Raw genomic sequence first — 19,096 nt, 5'->3', positions numbered from 1 at the left:
CAGTACATGGGGAGCCATGCAGTCGGGCTCCCAAGCCCACATGTGTAACTACCAAAACATGCTGCCTTCTACTAGTTAAGCGTATTCTTAGAAAACAAATAATCATGTATTGCTTTGGAAAGAGAAAAAGTCAGAAAAGTAATTTTTAAATTTTATTTTAGTATAAAATACCTACTGTTAACACATTCTGGGTTCTTCCTCTTAGACTTTCCCCCCAGGCACAATTACTCATTCCTCTTAGCCCCACTGTCCTGATCAGATTCTGTTGTGATCCTTGCCCACCTGGTTGGTTTTCTTACCAGATTACAAGCCCCTGGGGAGTTGAAGCCTTGTTCATTCTTCTCTCTGTCCCCCATGGTGAGTGACTCCAAGCAGACCCTCTGTTACTATTGGTGGCCTTGTACCCAGCCAGCTTTGATGAGGTCCATAGGAGATTCTTGGGGCTCCCTGGTGGCTCAATGGTACAGAGTCCTCCTGCAATGCAGGAGAAGCGAGTTCAATCCCTGGGTCAGGAAGATCCCCTGGAAGAGGGCATGGCATCCCACTCCAGTATTCTTACTGAGAAAATCCCATGGACAGAGGAGCCTGGCAGGCTATGGTCCATGGGGCCACAAAGAGTCAGACACATCTGAAACAACTGAGCCTGCATTGGAGATTCTCAGAACATGAAGTCTGTTGAAGCAGGGTTTGCATCTGCGGCTGAAGAGGGGAGCACTAAGGCCATGTGGGAGCACTTCACTGTGTAGACATGACACTGGGGTCTGCTTAGGCCTTCATCTGCAGCTGCAGCCCTCCAAACTGTCAGTGAAGAAATGCAGGCTCAGGGCAATACATATGTATTAGTGCAAGATATAGTAGGAGCAACCCTGGGGCTGAGTTCCCAGGAGGATGCACGAGCGGCTGACTCAGGAGAGAGAAGAAGTAAAGTTCCTTGTATGCAGTAAGTGCTCAATAAATTTTCACATGAACTGAATAGAATCTTGAAAATCAGAACTTTTCCCCCACTGTTAATATTCTGGGTTCTCCCTCTCTGACTAAAAGTTACTATTACTAATGTGGCTTTAAACAAATTTTATTTTACATTGGAATATAGCTGATTAACAATGTTGTGTTAGTTTCAGGAGTATAGCAAAGTGATTCAGTTATACATATATATGTATCTATTCTTTTTCAAGTTCTTTTCCCATTTAGGGTATTACAGAATATTGAGGAGAGGTCCCTGACTTATACAGTAGATCCTTGTTGATGATCTAGTTTAAATATAGTGGTGTGTACATGTTAATTTCACACTCCCAATCTATCCCTCCCCTCTTCTTTACCCCCTGGTAACCAAAAGTTCATTCTCTAACTCTGTGAGTCTGTTTCTAAAATCAGAATCTTGAGCAAGACATTTCACTGCCTGGGATTCAGCTACCCCATCTGTAAAGTTCAGCTGGGGCCTTGGGGATCCTGGATGAGTTTTCCCAGGACTCAGACAAGACAGCAAAGTAGCTAAGAGCTTGGAGCAGTGGTACAGCCCATGGCACCATGGCTTCCTCACTAGGTGACCTTGGGCAAGTTGCCCCACCAGCTGGAGCTCTAGTTGCATTGTGAAATGGGATGATAGAACCCACCCCTTAAGGTTCTTGTGAAGATGTTTTGAGGGACTTCCCTGGTGGTCCAGTGGTTAAGACTCCACGCTTCCAAAGCAGAGGACACAGGTTTGATGCCTGGTCAGGGAACTAAGATCCCACATGCTGTGTGTCCAAATAAATAAATAAATAAATGGTTTTTTTTTTGTTTTTTTTTTTTTAAGGAGCCATCATTACGTTAAATGACCACATTCACTTATTTAAAAAAAAGATGTCTTGAAATAATATAAATGCATGGGCCTTCACATACTATTTTCTCAGAAAATATTTACCACCAATTAGGCTTCCCTGGTGGCTCAGAGGTTAAAGCGTCTGCCTGCAATGTTGGAGACCTGGGTTCGATCCCTGGGTCAGGAAGATCCCCTGGAGAAGGAAATGGCAACCCACTCCAGTATTCTTGCCTGGAGAATCCCATGGATGGAGGAGCCTGGTGGGCTACAGTCCACAGGGTCGCAAAGAGTCGGACACAACTAAGCGACTTCACTTCACTTCACTTTACTTCATTATTGGCCCAAGTAGCAGCCCATCCTACTTGCTTAGTAAGAAGACAGGGGTTGGGAGAAGGGCATCAAGGGACCTGACGCTTACTACCTCTCACCCCCAGACCTCTCTTGCAAGGAAGGAGACTTATCTGTGACTCAGAGACAGTGTGAGGATAGGTGACAGGAGGTTAAAGGGAGGCAGAAGCTGTTTGATAAGAAGGAAGATCACCTTGACAATCAAGCTGCCCCTAAGAAAGCGGGTTGCCCCAAGCGTGTGAACTCCACATCACCAGACATGGATGCAGACAAAAGTGGCTGACTTTGGCAGGGGAGCTGAGCAGGGCCTCCTGTCTTCAGTTTGGAGGATAAACCAGTCATCTCTACAGCCCCTCACAGTTCTGAGTCTGTGGATCTGACTTGAGGGCTTTGTGACACTTATCTGCCAGACCACAGGTTGCAAATCAGTGGCCCAACAGCAAGTCCAGCCTAAGACTGTGTTCATTTGGCCCATATCGTACCTTTTCCCTTCCTGTTTAATGAAACTTTATTATGGAGATAATTTAAGTATATAAAAGCAGAGGGAACAGGATAATGATTCCTCCATGTACCACCAGCCTGTTCCAAGAATGATCAACTCCTGGCCAGCACCATCTGAAAGAACTTTCTGCAGTGATGGAAATTTCGTGTGTGTGTGTGTGTGTGTGTGGTATCATTGCATCCATAAATATTTCAGTACATTAAAAAATAGACTTTTAAAATTTAACTAAAATATGTAATACTGTCACCATACCTAAAAAAGAAATAATAATTTCTTTTAAATTCACATGGTAGCTTTAAAATTAGTTGCCAACATTTCCAAATTGAGTTTTGTTTCGTTTTTTGTTTTTTTGCATAAGTATCCTAATTCCCAGCTCTTCTTGAAAAATTGAAATTCCAGCCATTCTGGCCTCACATTCTCCCTTCCAAAGGCAGCAATCAGTTGGAGCTGAGGGACAACTGCCTTTTTAGACAGGACACCACTCTATCATTCCCCAGAGTACCTAATAATATCAGCTCAGCCCCTCTACCATCTAGGATCCCTCAGACCAGACAAACAAAATGGTGCTTTTTTTCCCTGCCTTGATCTTCAAGCACCTTCAAATGTCACCAGGAGACCAGGATCTAACTCCCTCTCCCTCACAGGCTCACATCATCCCAATGTTGTACAAGGATTTCAGGAAAAGGGGGAACAAAGAGCCTTGGGCTAGAGTATGGAGTCCTGGATTTTAGTCTCTGATGTGCACCCATTTCACAGATGGGGAAAGTGAGGCCCCGAGAAGGAAGGAGATCTGGCTGTGCTCACACAGTGAAGGACATGAGGCAGGAACCTGGTCCCAAACACTTTGCTGGAGAAGAGCCACCTGCTTCTCTGCAAGGCAAAGAGAGAAGCACTGGTTGGGAGCTGACTTCAGTGGGTGGGTTGAGAGAGGGTCTCAGCTTTTCAGCCAGAGCCTAAAATTAGTGGCAGGGAGATGTTTGGCCTTAGCCCAGCAAAAAAAAAGTGCTGTGTCTCTGCAGGGGGCTGCTGAGGAGGAAGGAGACAGCCTAGCTCTCAGCACCATACGAAACGGGAGCCAAACGTGTAAGATCGCATCCTTTACTGACATTTATGACTCATTGGGCTGCCAGCTCCAGGAAGGTCCCATTTTGCATCCTTGCAGGAGCACACGGCATTGACGGGTGGACAGATGGGGAGGGAGCCGCAAGGCCATTCCCCCCAAGAGTGTACTTGGCCACAGTACAGGTGAGGTAGCTATGTAATTGGAGGCCCAGTGTTTCCCAGGGAACATACAGATCACATCTAGGTCCTCAGCTTGATTCGTGTCCTGCCGTGAAATGGGGGAGTTGTCCATCCCTAACCTGAGGTGCAATTCTGATGCTTCTTGCTATTGACCCTGGGCAAATCACTTTTCCAAGTGCCTGCTAAACATTTCTGAGGCTCATCTCTTCTGTCTGGGCCATCCTCACCTCTCACCTGGTACCTGGTCTCCCACCCTCCACCCTTGCCTCCCTCCAATCTGTTCCCTACAGCCAAGGTACTCCCTCTAAAATGCAGAAGTGCTATCTCACGTGATCTTCATCCTCTTGCTTAAAACCTCTCTTTGACTTCAGATAAAGACTAAATGCTTCACCATGGACCCCTCATCCCTTGCTTCCTTGTCTCCTTTTCGGGAGCTATAGCTGTTCTGACTACTTACTTCTCCCTCCCAACTCAGGACCTCTGCCCATGTTGTTCTTCTGCCAGAAACCCCCTTTCTTCCCTTTACCTGGTTAACTCCTGTGCCTGCTTCAGATCATGGTGCAGTAGCCACCTCCTTCAGAAAGCCTTCCCTGACTGCCACGCTCTTCCCCAGCTGGGCCCTTCTCTAATAGCACTGCCTTCCTCAGCGCTGGAGCACAGAAGCTGGCTGGAGCACGTGTAGAAGCCACAGGATGTCTGTTGTTTCAGGTTTACATGACGATTTCATTAACGTCCAGGTCCTCCATCAGGTCTGTCTCGCTCCTGAGAGTGCTTAGTACAGCTCCTGGCATACAGTAGGTACTCAAAAATGCTGGGTGAATAAATGTCAGTGAACCTCCTCTTTTCTGAGACTCAGTTTCCTCATCTGGAAAATGGGAATCATGCCCACAAAATGTCATAAGCCGCACTGAGGATGTTAGCAAAGTACCTACAGAAGGTCTTCGGTGAGTGGTTCTTGTTTTCTGGAGGAGGGCAAACACCCCGAAGAATACCTTGCCCTGAAGGAAAGTCCCTGGCCCTCTGTCTTCTGAGGACAGATTGAGTCAGCACCAGGGAAAGTCAGCGAGGAATAGGTTTCAGCCCCACCAGAAACTACAAGACCTCCTCTTCTTGCTGGAGCCTCTGAGTGTCTGCTTCTTAAAACTTCTTATTGGCTGAGTGCTCCGCACTGGGCTGGGCATTTTATACAAATCACCACTTTCTTTCTTTTTTTTAATGGTTTTTATTTATTTTATTTTTGGTTGCCCTGAGTCTTCATTGCTTTGTGCAGGCTTTGTCTAGTTGCAGCAAGCAGGGGCTACTCCTTGGTTGTGATGTGCGGGCTTCTCATTGTGGTGACTTCTCTTGTTGCAGAGCACAGGCTCTAGGCACGCAGGCTTCAGTAGTTGTGGCACATGGGCTTAATTTCACCAAGGCATATGGAATCTTCTCGGACCAGGGATTGAACCCATGTCCCCTGCGTTGGCAAGTGGACTCCTAGCCACTGTGCCACCACGGAAGTCTCAACACTTTCTGATTTCATAGCTACCCAGAAAAGGTGAGCATTGAGCAGAGGGGTTCAGAGAGGGACACAACTTGCCCAAAACTACACAGACAATAAATGACGGCATCAGGATCTGAACTCAGAGCTCCCTGACTCTAAAGGTTGACTCTTTCCCTCTGCGCTTGACAGCCTTCAATTGGGGGCTTATAAAATACATTCATACTCCTTATTCATCCATTCAAGAATTCAACAAATATATACTGAATTAACAATGTGCCAGGCACTGGTGGCATAGCAGAGAAGAGGACAAGCGTGGTCCCCACACTCATGGAGAGACAGACAAGAAATATGTAAGTAAGTAAATCAGATCATCTCCAGTTGTGATGTATATTATTAAGAAAATAGGGTAACTTGACCAGAAAGTGGCCAGAGGGGCAGAAGTGCTTTGGAAGGCGGGGCAGGGAAGATCTGGGAAGGACTCTCTGAGGAGGTGACACTGTGCTGAGGTGGAAAGAATAGAATTTGCCAGGTGTTGTTAAAGCCCTTTTTAGGCAGAGGCCCTGAGGCTGGAAAGAGCTTGGAGTACTCACGAAGAAGCAAGACCAGTGTAGCTGGTGATGGGGGAGATGGGGAGGGTAGGGGGAGATGGGGAGGGTAGGGGGAGATGGGGAGGGTAGTGGGAGATGAGGTCCTAGAGGTGGGCAGGGGCTGGATCACACTGGGCCCCAAAGATTATGGTGAGGATTTTATTCTAAGGGGAGTAGGGAGTGACATGACCTGATGGAGGGTTTTGCAGAACCCCTCAGGCTGCTGTGTGAAGTATCTGGTCTAAGAGGGCAAGGATGGAGGGAAGGAGATCAAGGTGCACAGAGGCTACCGCTGCTTGGGGTTGGGTGGCTTGGACCAGAGAAATAACAGAAATGGAGAGAAATGCTTGGGTTCAGGACACAGCAGTAGGGTCTTAGTGTTATCAGAACTAGATTGGTGGGGAGATGGGCCTAATGAAAACTCCCTGGGGCAAGCAAGAATCAGGTTTCTGGGACCTATTTTATAGGAAGACTAAAGCCCACAGAGGGGCTGGACTTTCCCAGAAAGACCCAGCCTTGAGTCTGGGTCTCCTGACTCTCCAACCAAAATTGTTTCTTCCCCCTCAGGTAATTTCCCCCCCCCCCCCCCACCACGTAATTCCAGACAAAGCTTTTAGGTCCAGCCCCGTCCGACATGGGTCCTCCCGGACAGCACTCTGCATACCCTCCAGGCAACCGAAGCACCTTCCCTGGAGCTGGGGCCCATGGAGAGCCAAGTCTGAGTCCTAAGTCTGGTGCAAACTTGCTGGGTGACTTTATACAAGTCGCCATCCCTTTCTGGGTCTCAGCTTCTTCATAAGGATAGTAATAGGGATACTATCAAATAAGGATAGTAATAGTGTCCACTCCAAAGATTTGCTGTGAGGAATGGACACTATGTATAAAAAGCACAGCCTGTCATACAGTTGGTGCTCAATAAGTGTGAGCTATTATTGTTATTAATGCCTGCACACTATCCCCATACAGACTGCCAGAGCGGCAGTGGGCTCAGTTGGTTCAGCGTTCCTGTTCCTTCCCATCAGCCTTGCCTGGTCACCCTCCAGAGCCTGCAAGCCGGACCCACACTGAAGACCAGAGAGCTGGCTGTGGTGCAGGGCTGTTCCTGGATGGAGCAGGAGCGGGGGAGCCGCTGGAAGCTGCTGTGTTTTTTGGCCCAGAGCTATGAGGGGGCGTGGAGAGGGACGAGAACACACACTCGGAAACACCGAGATCGACAGATGGAGGCGCCGAGGATGTGAGAGACGCAGACAGACAGAGAGAGCCCTGGAGTCGGGAGAGGGGGAGCAGGCAGGGGAGGGCGGCCGGAAAACTGGCAGTCACGCGAGCCACGAGCTGAGCAACAGACCAGCAGATGGACCAAGCCATGGAGAGACGGAAAGACAGACAGACTAACAGGCAGTAGCCACGAAACAGCCAGAAAGACAGACAGAAGAGCAGACCTGGTATCCAAGGGGACAGACAGACTATCCTGACATCCAAGGGACAGAAAGACAGATAGGCTGACTGAGGACCCCAGCGTCAAGCTGACTAATAGATGGACATGGTATCTGAAAGACTAGGTGACCTGTAGTCCAAGGACTGACCCAAGGTCCCAGGGTGACACTGACTGACAGACAAGTAGATTGATTGACAGTAATGGAAGAACAGACACATAAATAGGTTGACCCTGCATTCACAGGAAAGACACAACAACAGGCTGATCTGAGCCAGAGACGGAGACAATGACCCACAAAGAAGTGGGACTGAGGACCACAGAGAGACGGGTCCAGGCTGACCATCTGCACGGAGACTAAGGCCAATGCCAGCAACCCTGACTAGTGCCAGAGACTCGGGGTAACCCAGGAGCACAGGAGACAGACAGGGTGACCCTGACACTGGGCCCAGAAGCTTCTGGGCTTCTCAGGGATGTGGGATCCCTCATCCTTCTCCCTTCTGCTTCTTAGAGAGGAGCCCTCAGTCCTGGGGTATGCTGGGCCTAGGGAGAAGGGAATGAGCTCTGTCCATCTCCTGCCAGCTGCCTGCTCGTGGCGGGGGACAGCCTTTTGGATCCTTGAGTGGAGGGATGTCACACCTCCACTGCAGATTTCTCTTTTCTCCAGGCTTGCTTGTTTTGCTCCCAACCCCAGTCTTAACTATAAACACTTACTGTTCCAATTTCCTCCCAGACAGTCTTCTTCTCTGAGCCCAAGACTGGGAGTCAGCAAATTAGATCTAAAATAAGACTTCTGAGCACCTGTTTCCTCACCGGTAAAATGGGGGTGGTAGAAACTGTCTGTTAGGTTCGGTGCACACCAGCCTCAGGCAGTTTAAGGCTGTGGGGAAGGGGGGATGTCAGCGTTAGCGAGGAACATCAGGGAAGGCTTCCTGGAAGAAGAAGGACAGATATCCCAGCTCTATGCAGACTCAGGCAAAGAAGCCCCAGGGCTGCCAGGGTCAGGAGGGAGATGCTTGCAAACACTCATGCACGTGTATTCATTCAACAAATATTTATCGAGTGCCGACTACACGTACTGATGCTGAGGATATAGTGGGGACCAAAATGGATGAGGTCCCAACCCTCAGTGAACCACAGTAGTGTAAATTAATAAATAAGATTGTATCATAAGGTACGTTAAGAAGAAAATGACAGAGTGACATGAGAGACGAGAGGGATTCAGCAAGAGTGGAGGGGCAACATGGGATGGGTGGCCTGGGGGCGCCTCTCTGAGAAGGTGACCTGGGAGTCACAGGAGGATCTGGGGAAAGGGGGCTCCAGGCAGAACAGGCAGCAAGTGCAAAGGTTGGAAGTCAGGAACAAATTGGGCTGGGTTCCAGGAACCTCTAGGGCACGAATGAAACAGTGGTTTGAGATGAGGTAAGAGAAACAGGCAGGACCAGATGGTTTAGGGCCTGCAAGCCAAGGGGAGATGCTTGGATTTTACTCCAAGTGGGAGGGTTTGAGATGGGGAATAACATGATCTGACATGATTAGTTTTTAAAATATTCCATTGGTTGCCATGTGGATAATGGATTACGGCAACAGGGTTGGGGCAGGAGGCAGGGGTGGGGGGCAGGAATGAATATAGGTCTGAGAAAGCAGAGGATAATGATGGCCGGGACCAGGGTGGTGGCAGCGAATGGACAGACTGAGGATATGTTTTGCAGGAGACCAGAGGCACTGCCCCGAGGCTGGGTTCCTTTCCCCGAGACGGGATGTCCTGTGTGGATGGCATCAGTCCCATTTGTGGTGAACTTCTTCCACATAGAATGGAATTGGGTGGGCTTCCTGGAGGAGGTTTTAAGGGAGGCTGCTAGTACGTCAACCACATTTTAATGAAAAGAGAGGCTGCTTGGTGATCAGGAGGAGCCAGAGGCCCCCACCTAGCATATGCTCCCCCTCTCTATGTGCACATCCCCCTACAGTTTACAAATGCTCACAACAAGGGGTGAAATGAGGCTTAGAGAGAGAGAATATCCAAGGCCACACAGCACCCCGGGCAAGGGCAAACCCCCAAACCCAGCATATCCACCTTGCCTCCTGATCCTCACCCCAGTGGCTATGATGTAGACAGGAGGGCAAGTGCTGGCCCCTTTCTAGAGAAGGTAAAACTGAAGCCCAGGGAAATTAGGTTACGTGTCCTGGGCTGGGCTGTTTTAAGACCTTTATGGGCCCTACATCTATCTATCAAGCATATTAAAATGCAGCCATATCAAACATCAAGTGTAAATTATATATAATCAGATGAAAGCCAAATTGCAGTTGACTGGCTGATATGATGTTCTGTTTTGCAGACATTTAATTAAACATTTATTAATTTTGATTCTACAGTTTTTCCCTGTGTTTTAGAGCCAATTTTCCCCCCCGGCTTCAGACGTTTTCCCAGGCCCATGAAAACCTTGCAGGCTTTTGGCAATGAGTGTTTAGTGCAGACTGGAAGGGACAGCCATGGTTTTTGGTCCTGTTGCCAAAAGGGGCAGAATGAGGCTAAACGGAGACCCTTTTATCCCCAGACTGTAGCATGATCTTTCCATGCTCCCCACTGACCCAATGTTCTTGGGTCTCAGAAGTCTTTCTCTTCCCCTCCTGCTTCCTTGCTCCAGCCCACAGTGGCCCTGGGCTGGGTGAGCCCTTTGTCTGCGGTTCGCTTGGGCATGGGTGTTGGGAGCTGGCACGGGAGGGGGCAGGAGTGGGCGGGGAATTGGGCAGGCAGCCTGTCAGTTGGTGATGGATGCTGGCCGGGCCGGGGCCTCCCTCATGCTGACCTAGGCCAGGAAACAGATGGTCTTCCAGCCTGAGGGAAACTTCCAGGGTGTTGCCCTCCCCCAACTCCCCAGGCCCCTTCATATTGGACCAGCTGGTCTCTCCTTCCTGTCCAAAGCCAGAGCCACAGGACTGGGAGAGGGAATGGGGAGCAGGGAGACAGGGGCTGGGACACCTGGTGTGCATTGGGGGGCCTCAGAAGCTCTGGGGGTCATCTTGGTCTCTCTCTTAGTTGCCCCCACTTCTGGCATCTCCAGCTCTGTGCTCAGCCCCTTCCTCTGTGCCCTGCCTTAACTCAGGCCTGTCATCTCATGCCTGGACCAAACCCCAGGCTCACCTGGCCGTCCTCCAAGCCAACCTTCCAGAGTGAGCTTTCTAAGCCACCGAGCTGATCATATCACCCCTGATTCTGGGAGCAAATTCAGATTTAGAATGAAGTATGAACTCTTCATTCCAAAAATTCGATGCCCTTCACAATTCTAGTCTTTCAAAGGCCCAGGAAAACCCTTACTTCCAGGCCTGGCAAAACACTGGCCATTCCCCTAAAAAGCCACGTTCTCTTGTGCCTCTGTACCTTCACTTCAGTTGGATCTTCCACATGGAATGCCCTTCTGTGCTTCCTGTATACCTTCCTGTGCTTGCTTTAAAACAGATCAAATGTTTCTTCCTCCAGGACATCTTTCCTGACCCCCTTCCCCAGCTAAAGTTATCCGTCTCCTCTCTGAGTTCCACAGCATCTTAGAGCATCTATTTCAGCTCTTAGCTTATCTCTCTCTCTCATGTGACTATGAGATGCTTAAGGGCACAGGGCCTAGCACACAGCAAGAGGTCAAGATACCCTTGCTATGTAAGTGAATATTCTAGTTGCAGAGATCCTTGCAGGGGGCGGGTGGTGGTAGGCAGGGGTCCAAAGAATAGTAATCAGAGGGAGGCAAATTCCTGCTCAATCAGAAGAAACTCAATTTGGCTCTTGAGCGGCTTAGAACCGAAGGCTCTGCCTCAGGAGGTAGAGTATCCCTGTTCTGAGGAGTGTGTGAGCAGAGGGGTAAATGCACAGGCTGGGAACTGCCAGAGGGATTCCAGTGCTGGACGGGAGAGTTAGACTGCAGGGCCTTTGCATTTCTTGAGTCAGCTTCTGAGGGAACAGCCCTCTTCCCTGTCCTCACTGCCATCCTGTCACACTGAGGGTGTGTCTACCCCACCCATTGGTCCTGGGAAGACCCAGGGATGGGGAGGAGAGCCCTATATGGGTGTTTCTGGCCATGTTTTGGGGGGACACTTTGGGTCCCAGAACATTAGCTCTGAAAGGATCTTCAGTGTCATCAACGCCATCCCTCTTGTCGGCAGATGGCAATGCTGAGCCCCAGAGGGGGCCACACCATTGCTCAGACCAGGACACTCATTTGGGGAAACTCTGGGTTTTAGCTGAGCACAAATTCCAGGGAGCACTGTGCTTCCTCCCTTGGGCTGGTGACACATAGTTGACTACAGAACATCCTGGAAATGCCAGCACTTCACATGTGGGAATAGACCCCCAGATCCCTGGCTCCCTGATTCTAGATTCAGGTGATATGGCCATTGAATCTGGTGGGATTTTCTCCCCTGATCTGGGGGGATATGACTCCTAGGGGAGCCCTCTCTGGTTTCAGCAGAGGGCACACCTGTCCTGTGCTTCAGAATTTGGGAGTTGAGTTTGCCAGGAGTGAATCTGCTGGGCAAGGAACCAGGGCCGGGATCTGTGTGGACAGGTCCTTTGTGACCCTAATGGGGATTACACTTTATAGCTGCAAAGTCTCTCATCCATTTAATCCTCACAGCCACTTTAGATGGGATCAGCTAGGATTCAGAGAAACACGTCTTCTTCAAAATCACCCAGCAAATTAGAAAAGTCAGGAATTGAAGTCAAGTCTTCAGGCTCCCTTCCATACCTTCTACAGGGTCACCAGAGTTCCATTCAGTTAAACAAGTTTGCAATCCTGCAGCCAACATGGATTGGCACCTACCATGTGCAAAAAACTGAGGGTGTAGCAGTTAGCAAGCCAACCAGTCATCATTATGGAGTTCATTCTGGGGGAGATGGATGCATAACCAGGCAGTTACAACTCCTGTGACAAGTGCAATGCTTGGAGGGATGCTAGAGAAAGCCCCTCGCCTCAGATGGGGGTGGTCAGCAGAGGCTGCCTGAAAGAAGTCATGTCTAATAGCTTAGCCTTGGATGAAAAGCAAGACTTGTCCAGGTTTAGGGCTAGGGTGGGGACTGAAGGGCAAGGCGAGGTGTTCCATGAAGATGAACGTGAGCATCGTGAGCATCTGTGATGAGTGCGAAGCAGGTGGAGCTGTCAAGTTTGTTGTGAGCAGTTGGCACCAGAGGAAGCAGCCAAGTTTGAAATGCCAGGGGATCTCTGAGCAGCTTCCCTACGGGGAGAACTGGGCACTCAGAGGTGGGGTTGGGGGAAAGGCCAGGAAGCTGGCAACAGAACTGAAGGCTGGTACCCGAACGCCACCTGAACCTGTATGTAGGCAACTCTTTAGGGCTTACAGTGAGAGGCAGTGTTGTCTAATGGTTAGATATGAATCCTGGTTCCACTGCTTCCTAGTTGTGTGACCTTGGACAAGGGACATAACTCTCAAGACCTCAGTTTCCTCATCTATAAAATGGGGACAATAATAGAGCTAGTGTAAGCTCAGGGTACAGTGTCAGGAATCCTGCAAAGAAAGCAGGACCTAACTCATCACAGCAATAATGTGATGTTGATAATGCTGTATGAAAGGCTTGCTGTATGCCAGTGCTTCAAGCTAGTGAACCCATTGGGAACAGCTCTGAGAGGCGATCCTTTTGCTATGTCCGTTTCACAGCCTAGGAAACAAGCTGCGAGCAGTGACCTGCCCAGGGCTACACTACGCCCCGGCCTTTTGCACTTGCTGGCGGGAGCGAGGGGCTGGTTGGGAGAGGGCGAGGGGGCCGAGCGCGCGCGAGCCCGAGGCCTTGAGCACCGCGTCCTCCCGCAGGTACCTGCGCGCCATGTACCTGGGGCTGCAGAGCCGCTGGCGCGGGGAGCGGCTGCGGCGCCACTTCTACTGGCGGATGCTGTTCGAGAGCGCCGACGTGAGCATGCTGCGCCTGCTGGAGACCTTCCTGCGCAGCGCGCCGCAGCTCGTGCTGCAGCTCAGCCTGGTGGTGCACGAAGGCGGCGCGCCCAAACTGCTGCCCGGTGAGCCCCGCCCCGCGCCTGCGCGCCCCCGGAGCCCCGCCCCCGGGGGCTCACTTGTCTCCGGGATTCAGAGGACAGCGCCACTGGTCCGCTGCCCGGGCTTAAGGCCCCTTGGGGAGGCCCTGTCCACTCCCGCACCCTTGGCCGACTCACTGTCCGGGTTTTAGAGGCCCCGCCCCTTCTCCTCTCCCCATCTTCCAGGCCTCTGGAGACCCCCCACGTCCCCTGCAATGGCCCACTTACTCTCAATGTTAGGAGACACCTATGCCCCGCCCACCTCACCTCCTTGCCTCCTTTCAGGCCCCCTCCCGCCCTCCCTTCCCCATTGCCAGGGCAGACGAGACCCCCACTTCTGCCAAGTCGAGAGAGGCCCCTGACCCCATCACCACACTGCAGGCTCTCAGGGAAGTTCCCTGTCCGTTTCTTTCCCTAGACTGTCCCCATCCCAGCCTGCATCTCCTGGGGACTGCTCTGCTTCAGACCCTCTCAGTCACCACCCGTTTCCAGAGAGCCTTTCCATCACCCCTGGCTGCTCTTCAGCCCTCTTGGAGACTCCTCCCAGGTTTTGTCCTGGTCCCCAGGTAGTCACCCCACACAGCCACCTTGCTGTGCTCAGTCACTCAGTTGTGTCTGACCCTTTGAGACTTCATGGACTGTAGCCCGTCAGGCTCCTCTGTACATAGAATTTTCCAGGCGAGAATACCAGAATGGGTTGCCATTTCCTTCTGCAGGGGATCTTCCCAACCCAGGGATTGAACTGGCATCTCCCAAGTCTCCTGCATTGGCAGGCGGATTCTTTACCACTGCATCACCTGTGTCAGAGGAAAAAACCATATTCCCTGTCTCCCTGGGGCTCCCCACTCTCCTCCCACCCAGACTTTGTCTGACACACCTTCAGTGTTTCAAAAGACTCTATCACCATCTCTCAGGTGCCCCGGACATCCCTTGCCCAGGGTCCCGGGCCCCCATCGAAACTTCCCACCTGGCATTTTCTTCCCATGCCCTCAGCTGTGCTCAGCTTGGATATTCCTTTCCATGCCCCAGCCTCATCCTGGTGGCCTATAGCTTCTAACAGTCCCCTCTGGCTCTCCATTCCCTAATCATGACCCTGCCTCTTCACCTCCTTTTCACTCCCAGAGTCCTGGACCCTATTTTCCCACCCCCCACCAAGACCCCTGCACCCTAACAGCCCCCTACTAGAGACCTGCACCTGACCCTTACAGAAATCAAAATCACCCACCTCCCCTCTCCCTTGATGTCCCCACCCCTGTGGAAGCTCCTAACCCTACCACTCTCAGCCCTACATCCATGTTCTGGAAGACCACCTACCCAGACCCTCCCCACACCCCTCTTGATTTAGAGACCCTGCCCCCCACACCTCCTCAGAGCCCTGCTCCTGACCCAGACCCCTCCCCCTTTCCCCAGACCCCAACCCAGACCCATCCCTAACCCAGCCCCCCCCACCCCCACCCTCTCTCCACAGCCCTCTCCATCTCCGCCTCACTCGTGTCCCTGGCCTGGACGCTGGCCTCCTACCAGAAGGTGCTGCGGGACTCACGGGACGACAAGCAGCCGCTGTCCTACAAGGGCGCCGTGGCCCAGGTGCTGTGGCACCTGTTTGCCATCGCGGCCCGCAGTCTGGCCTTCGCGCTTTTCGCCAGTGTCTACAAGCTCTACTTTGGCATTTTCATCGTGGCCCACTGGTGTGTCATGACCTTCTGGGTCATCCAGGGTGAGACGGACTTCTGCATGTCCAAGTGGGAAGAGATCATCTACAACATGGTAGTGGGCATCATCTACATCTTCTGCTGGTTCAATGTCAAGGAGGGCCGCAGCCGCCACCGCGTGACCCTCTACTACTGCATCGTTCTGCTGGAGAACGCCGCGCTCACCGGCTTCTGGTACTCCAGCCGCAACTTCTCCACTGACTTCCACTCGCTCATTCTGGTCTGTGTGGTGGCCTCCAGCTTCGCGCTGGGCGTATTCTTCATGTGTGTCTACTATTGTCTCTTGCACCCCAACGGGCCCATGCTGAGTCCCCAGGCCCCCGGCTGCATCTTCCCTAAGGCCCCAGGGCCCTGTGGCCCACCAGCCGACGCTGTCACAAGTCCCCCAAGGTCCCTGCCCAGGACTACAGGCCCTGAGCGGGATGGGGCCTCCGTGGGAGGCGAGCGTGCGGGGACTCCCACGCCACCTGTCTTCCAGGTGCGGCCTGGCTTGCCTCCCACACCTGTGGCCCGCACCTTGCGGACAGAGGGGCCTGTCATTCGGATTGACCTGCCTCGGAAGAAGTACCCCGCCTGGGATGCTCATTTTATTGACCGCCGGCTCCGGAAGACCATCCTGGCGCTGGAGTACTCCTCACCCACAACGCCCCGCCTGCAGTACCGAAGCGTCGGGACCTCCCAGGAGCTGCTGGAGTACGAGACCACGGTGTAGGCCAGAGTTTCCCCGTGAAAAGGGATGAACTTTGGCTGACCCCACATCGACCACAGTGTTGAGCCCAGAATTGCAGGGCCACCAGGCTGAGGGCGAGTGGATCTGTTGGTCCAAGAGTAGAGCAGCCCCCATCATGGGGTTCTTTCTTGGGAGGGGACAGCCTTGTGGAGCCCCAGCCCTCGGCCCTGTTTTCAACCCTGCGGCCCATTTCCTAAACTCTTTGGAACCAGGGCCCAGGGAACCAACTGGTGCTACGCTCCTCTTGAGCTGCCCCACTTTCATGGAGGCCTCTGTATCACGGCTGGTGCCAGGGGCCCCACACCCTCTCCCTGTCTGGAGTTGCCCAGCTGGCAGCCCTGGCAGATCTGGCAGAGGAGGGAGTTCATGACCTAGGCCCTATGCTCTTCAGGGGGTGTGGGGGTGGGCTGCCTCTGAGAAGGATGGAAGAGGCCATCGAAGATGTGGGGTGAGGTGGGAGCGTCTGGTGAACAAGGTTGGTACAGCCCTTGGGGGTCGAAGCCTGGAGCCTGGGCAAGAGGGGAATTAAAGGAGGGAGTTGGGGTGGGTTGGGAAGTTGGGGTGGGCTGGGCTGACAGTGCTGGAGGTGAACAGGAAGAAGAACCCTGAGGCATCTGAGGGGTCCAGACTGGCAGAAGCATGAAGGGGTGGCGGATTTGGGGGAGAGGAACTTGACCCGGAGTGTAGAGAATGTTCCTCAGGAGACCCCCTTTGTTGTGGGCGCTGTTACGGATGAGATTCCAGATACCTCAGGTGAAATGTTTCAAGGAGCCTCTGGAACATTTCATCTAGATAAAGGTTTTGAACACAACAGATAAACTGCCTGGGAAGATACTCTGTTCAGGTTTGATTGTAGATGAGGCGCTGGCACGTTCAGCAGAGGAACTTCTAGAGAGACATTCTTAGTTCTAGACTAAGTTCTAGGACATGTAGCTGATAAAATATCCTAGGGAGTCACTCTGACCTGTATTGTGTTATAAAGGGTGCAGGCACTGGAACCTTCCCCTGCTCTGCGGCAGGGACTCTAGGGGAGTGGGGGCTCCAGACCCCTGTGTGAGTAGAATATTCTAGGAATGGGTACCCCAGTTCTAGAATTCTAGGGTTTATATGAGTTCTATGCCCCTATGAACCTTGGTCCATAGCCATCTTCCCAAGAAGAAACTGTCCTCAGAACCTCTGAGACATTTCAATTTGCCAGCTGGTTTCCAGCTGGGAAAAATTAGCTATGAGGACATGACATGAATCTTGGCTTTTAGCCACCTTGCAGATGAAGCTCCCTGGAGCGGCAGCTGTAAAACTGACTTGTTTTGCCTCAGATCTGACAACCCTCCAGGACCTATGATTCATTCCCATGGCCCAAACACCCCAGGGCACCCTTGTGACCACTAACCCAGCGTCCTTTCTCTCCACCTGGGACAGCCAGTCCTGGATAGTGTGGGGCGTGGGGTATGGGAGCCGAGATGAAGGCAGTTTTGTGGGGTGAGGGCCCAGGGCCTCTAGGTGAAGCTTGGAACCCCTCCCCTCAAAACCTCCTCCCTCATGCCTACTAAGGCGCGTTCACTGCAAGGGCTCAACAGGCAATACTAAGGACACATGCAGACCTAGGCTGGGACGAGGTGGATGTAAGAATCCTAGACTATGCAAATTAGAGGGGCAAATTAGCCCTTCATAGTTCAGCCTCCCGTGGGTTAAAGATGGGAAGTGAGGCCCAGAGTGGCAGCCAGTCTCACAAGGTCCGAGATTCCTGGCTAGCCCATCAGATAGTGACAGGTGACGGTGAAATTGCTGAAGGTGCTGGAAGAGGGCCACACTCAGGGTGTGCAGGGTAGCTCCAAAGGCAGAGAAGACAGGACTGCACACAGATATACACACACACACAAGCACACGGCACCCCCGTGACACATCACCTCAGCTCCACCCCCCGCAGCCCTCCTTCAGCCCAGGATGGTGTATACCTCCTTCCCATCTACATACAAAGAGTGCTTTCCCTTCTCTCTTCCTTCTACTTCCTTGATCCCTAAGATGCCTCAGGGGCCAGGCCTCAAGGTGATGGGAGTTGGGGAAAGCCCAAGTTTGACTCAGACTCTTTCTGGTGGGTTCCGTCATCCTCCTTGTCCTCTGTCCAACTGTTTTCAGAGATCAAATTTCATGGCCCTTTGTGAAAGTGAAGCTGCTCAGTCGTGTCCGACTCTTTGCGACCCCGTGGACTGTAGCCCACCAGGCTGCTCCGTCCATGGGATTCTCCAGGCAAGAATACTGGAGTGGGTTGCCATTTCCTTATCCAGGGGATCTTCCCGACCCAGGGATCGAACCCAGATGCTTTTTAACCTCTGAGCCACCCACATTGAGGGTGTGGACCCAGATCTGATTGATTGCTTCTCCTGGGTTGTCTGCGCCAGGAGTTTTCACCCTGGACTGTTTCACTTTGACTCCTCCCTGCTGGCAACATCCTGACAACAGAGGTGTTATCAATCCATCTTACAGAGGAAGAAACATGTCCCCTCAGAGAGGAGACATGAGGGTGAGCCTTGGCAAGTTACCTTACTCCCCGATGTCCTGGAATGGTCCATCTGGCTGCCCCATTCCCCAGCATTCTAGAAAGAAAAGTTTAAACGACCCTCTCTGGGAGCTGACGGCTCCAGGAGCTGCCCAGAGAACCAGAGTAGAGACAAGCAGGCAGAGCTGACTCGTGCTGCAGGCTCTCATTTTTGGATCTTACTCCACCCCTATCCCCACATCATCTCAATCCTACAAAATCTTCCCTTAAAGGCATTTGCTTCCAAGGATGTCTGAGCATCAGAAGCCGTCATAGTCAAAGGGCCCAAAGGAGGGGGCTGCAGGCACCTTTTGCTTCTCATCCTCGGAAAGGCCTCTTTTGGACTCCCCCCTCCCTCCATACCTAGGAGCTCAGCACCCCATCCCTCCCAGGCCTGGGGTCCCTCTCTCTGCTGACCTGTCGCCTACTTCATCTCGTCCCTGCTGGTCTGCTGGTTTCATTGGGTTGGAGGAGTCGGTGCAGAAGGGGCACCATCCCATTCGAGCTGTTTTATTTTCCTTTATGTGACACAGTCTACCTCAGCCAGTCTCTCTTCCTTGCCAGAAGTGGACACCCTGGGTCCTTGCCTCCCGCTCCCCATTCCCTGTCCTCCACCCTAGCCTGACTCAGTCCTTCCCAGAACCTCTAGAGGGTGCTTGCAGTGAGAACCACAGCCCAGAGGGGACTT

At 52.1% G+C, this 19,096-nt stretch overlaps 1 protein-coding gene across 1 annotated transcript in view; it reads left to right on the top strand.

The window, feature by feature from the left end:
• The window catches only part of XKR7 (XK related 7), a 41,195-nt gene extending 24,842 nt beyond the window's left edge, over window positions 1-16,353 (top strand). The window contains exons 4-5 of the mRNA XM_006064423.4: window positions 13,213-13,415; window positions 14,899-16,353. Of these exons, the coding sequence (XP_006064485.4) occupies window positions 13,213-13,415; window positions 14,899-15,854 (1,159 nt within the window). The 3' untranslated portion in view covers window positions 15,855-16,353. The remainder of the gene's footprint in view (window positions 1-13,212; window positions 13,416-14,898) is intronic.
• The last annotated feature ends 2,743 nt before the right edge of the window (window positions 16,354-19,096 follow it).

Source organism: Bubalus bubalis, chromosome 14 (genome assembly GCF_019923935.1).
Source record: "Bubalus bubalis isolate 160015118507 breed Murrah chromosome 14, NDDB_SH_1, whole genome shotgun sequence".
In the NCBI taxonomy this organism is placed as follows: Eukaryota; Metazoa; Chordata; class Mammalia; order Artiodactyla; family Bovidae; genus Bubalus; species Bubalus bubalis.
The sequence above is the reverse complement of the archived record's forward strand: the minus strand, read 5'-3'. Positions and strand labels throughout refer to the sequence as shown.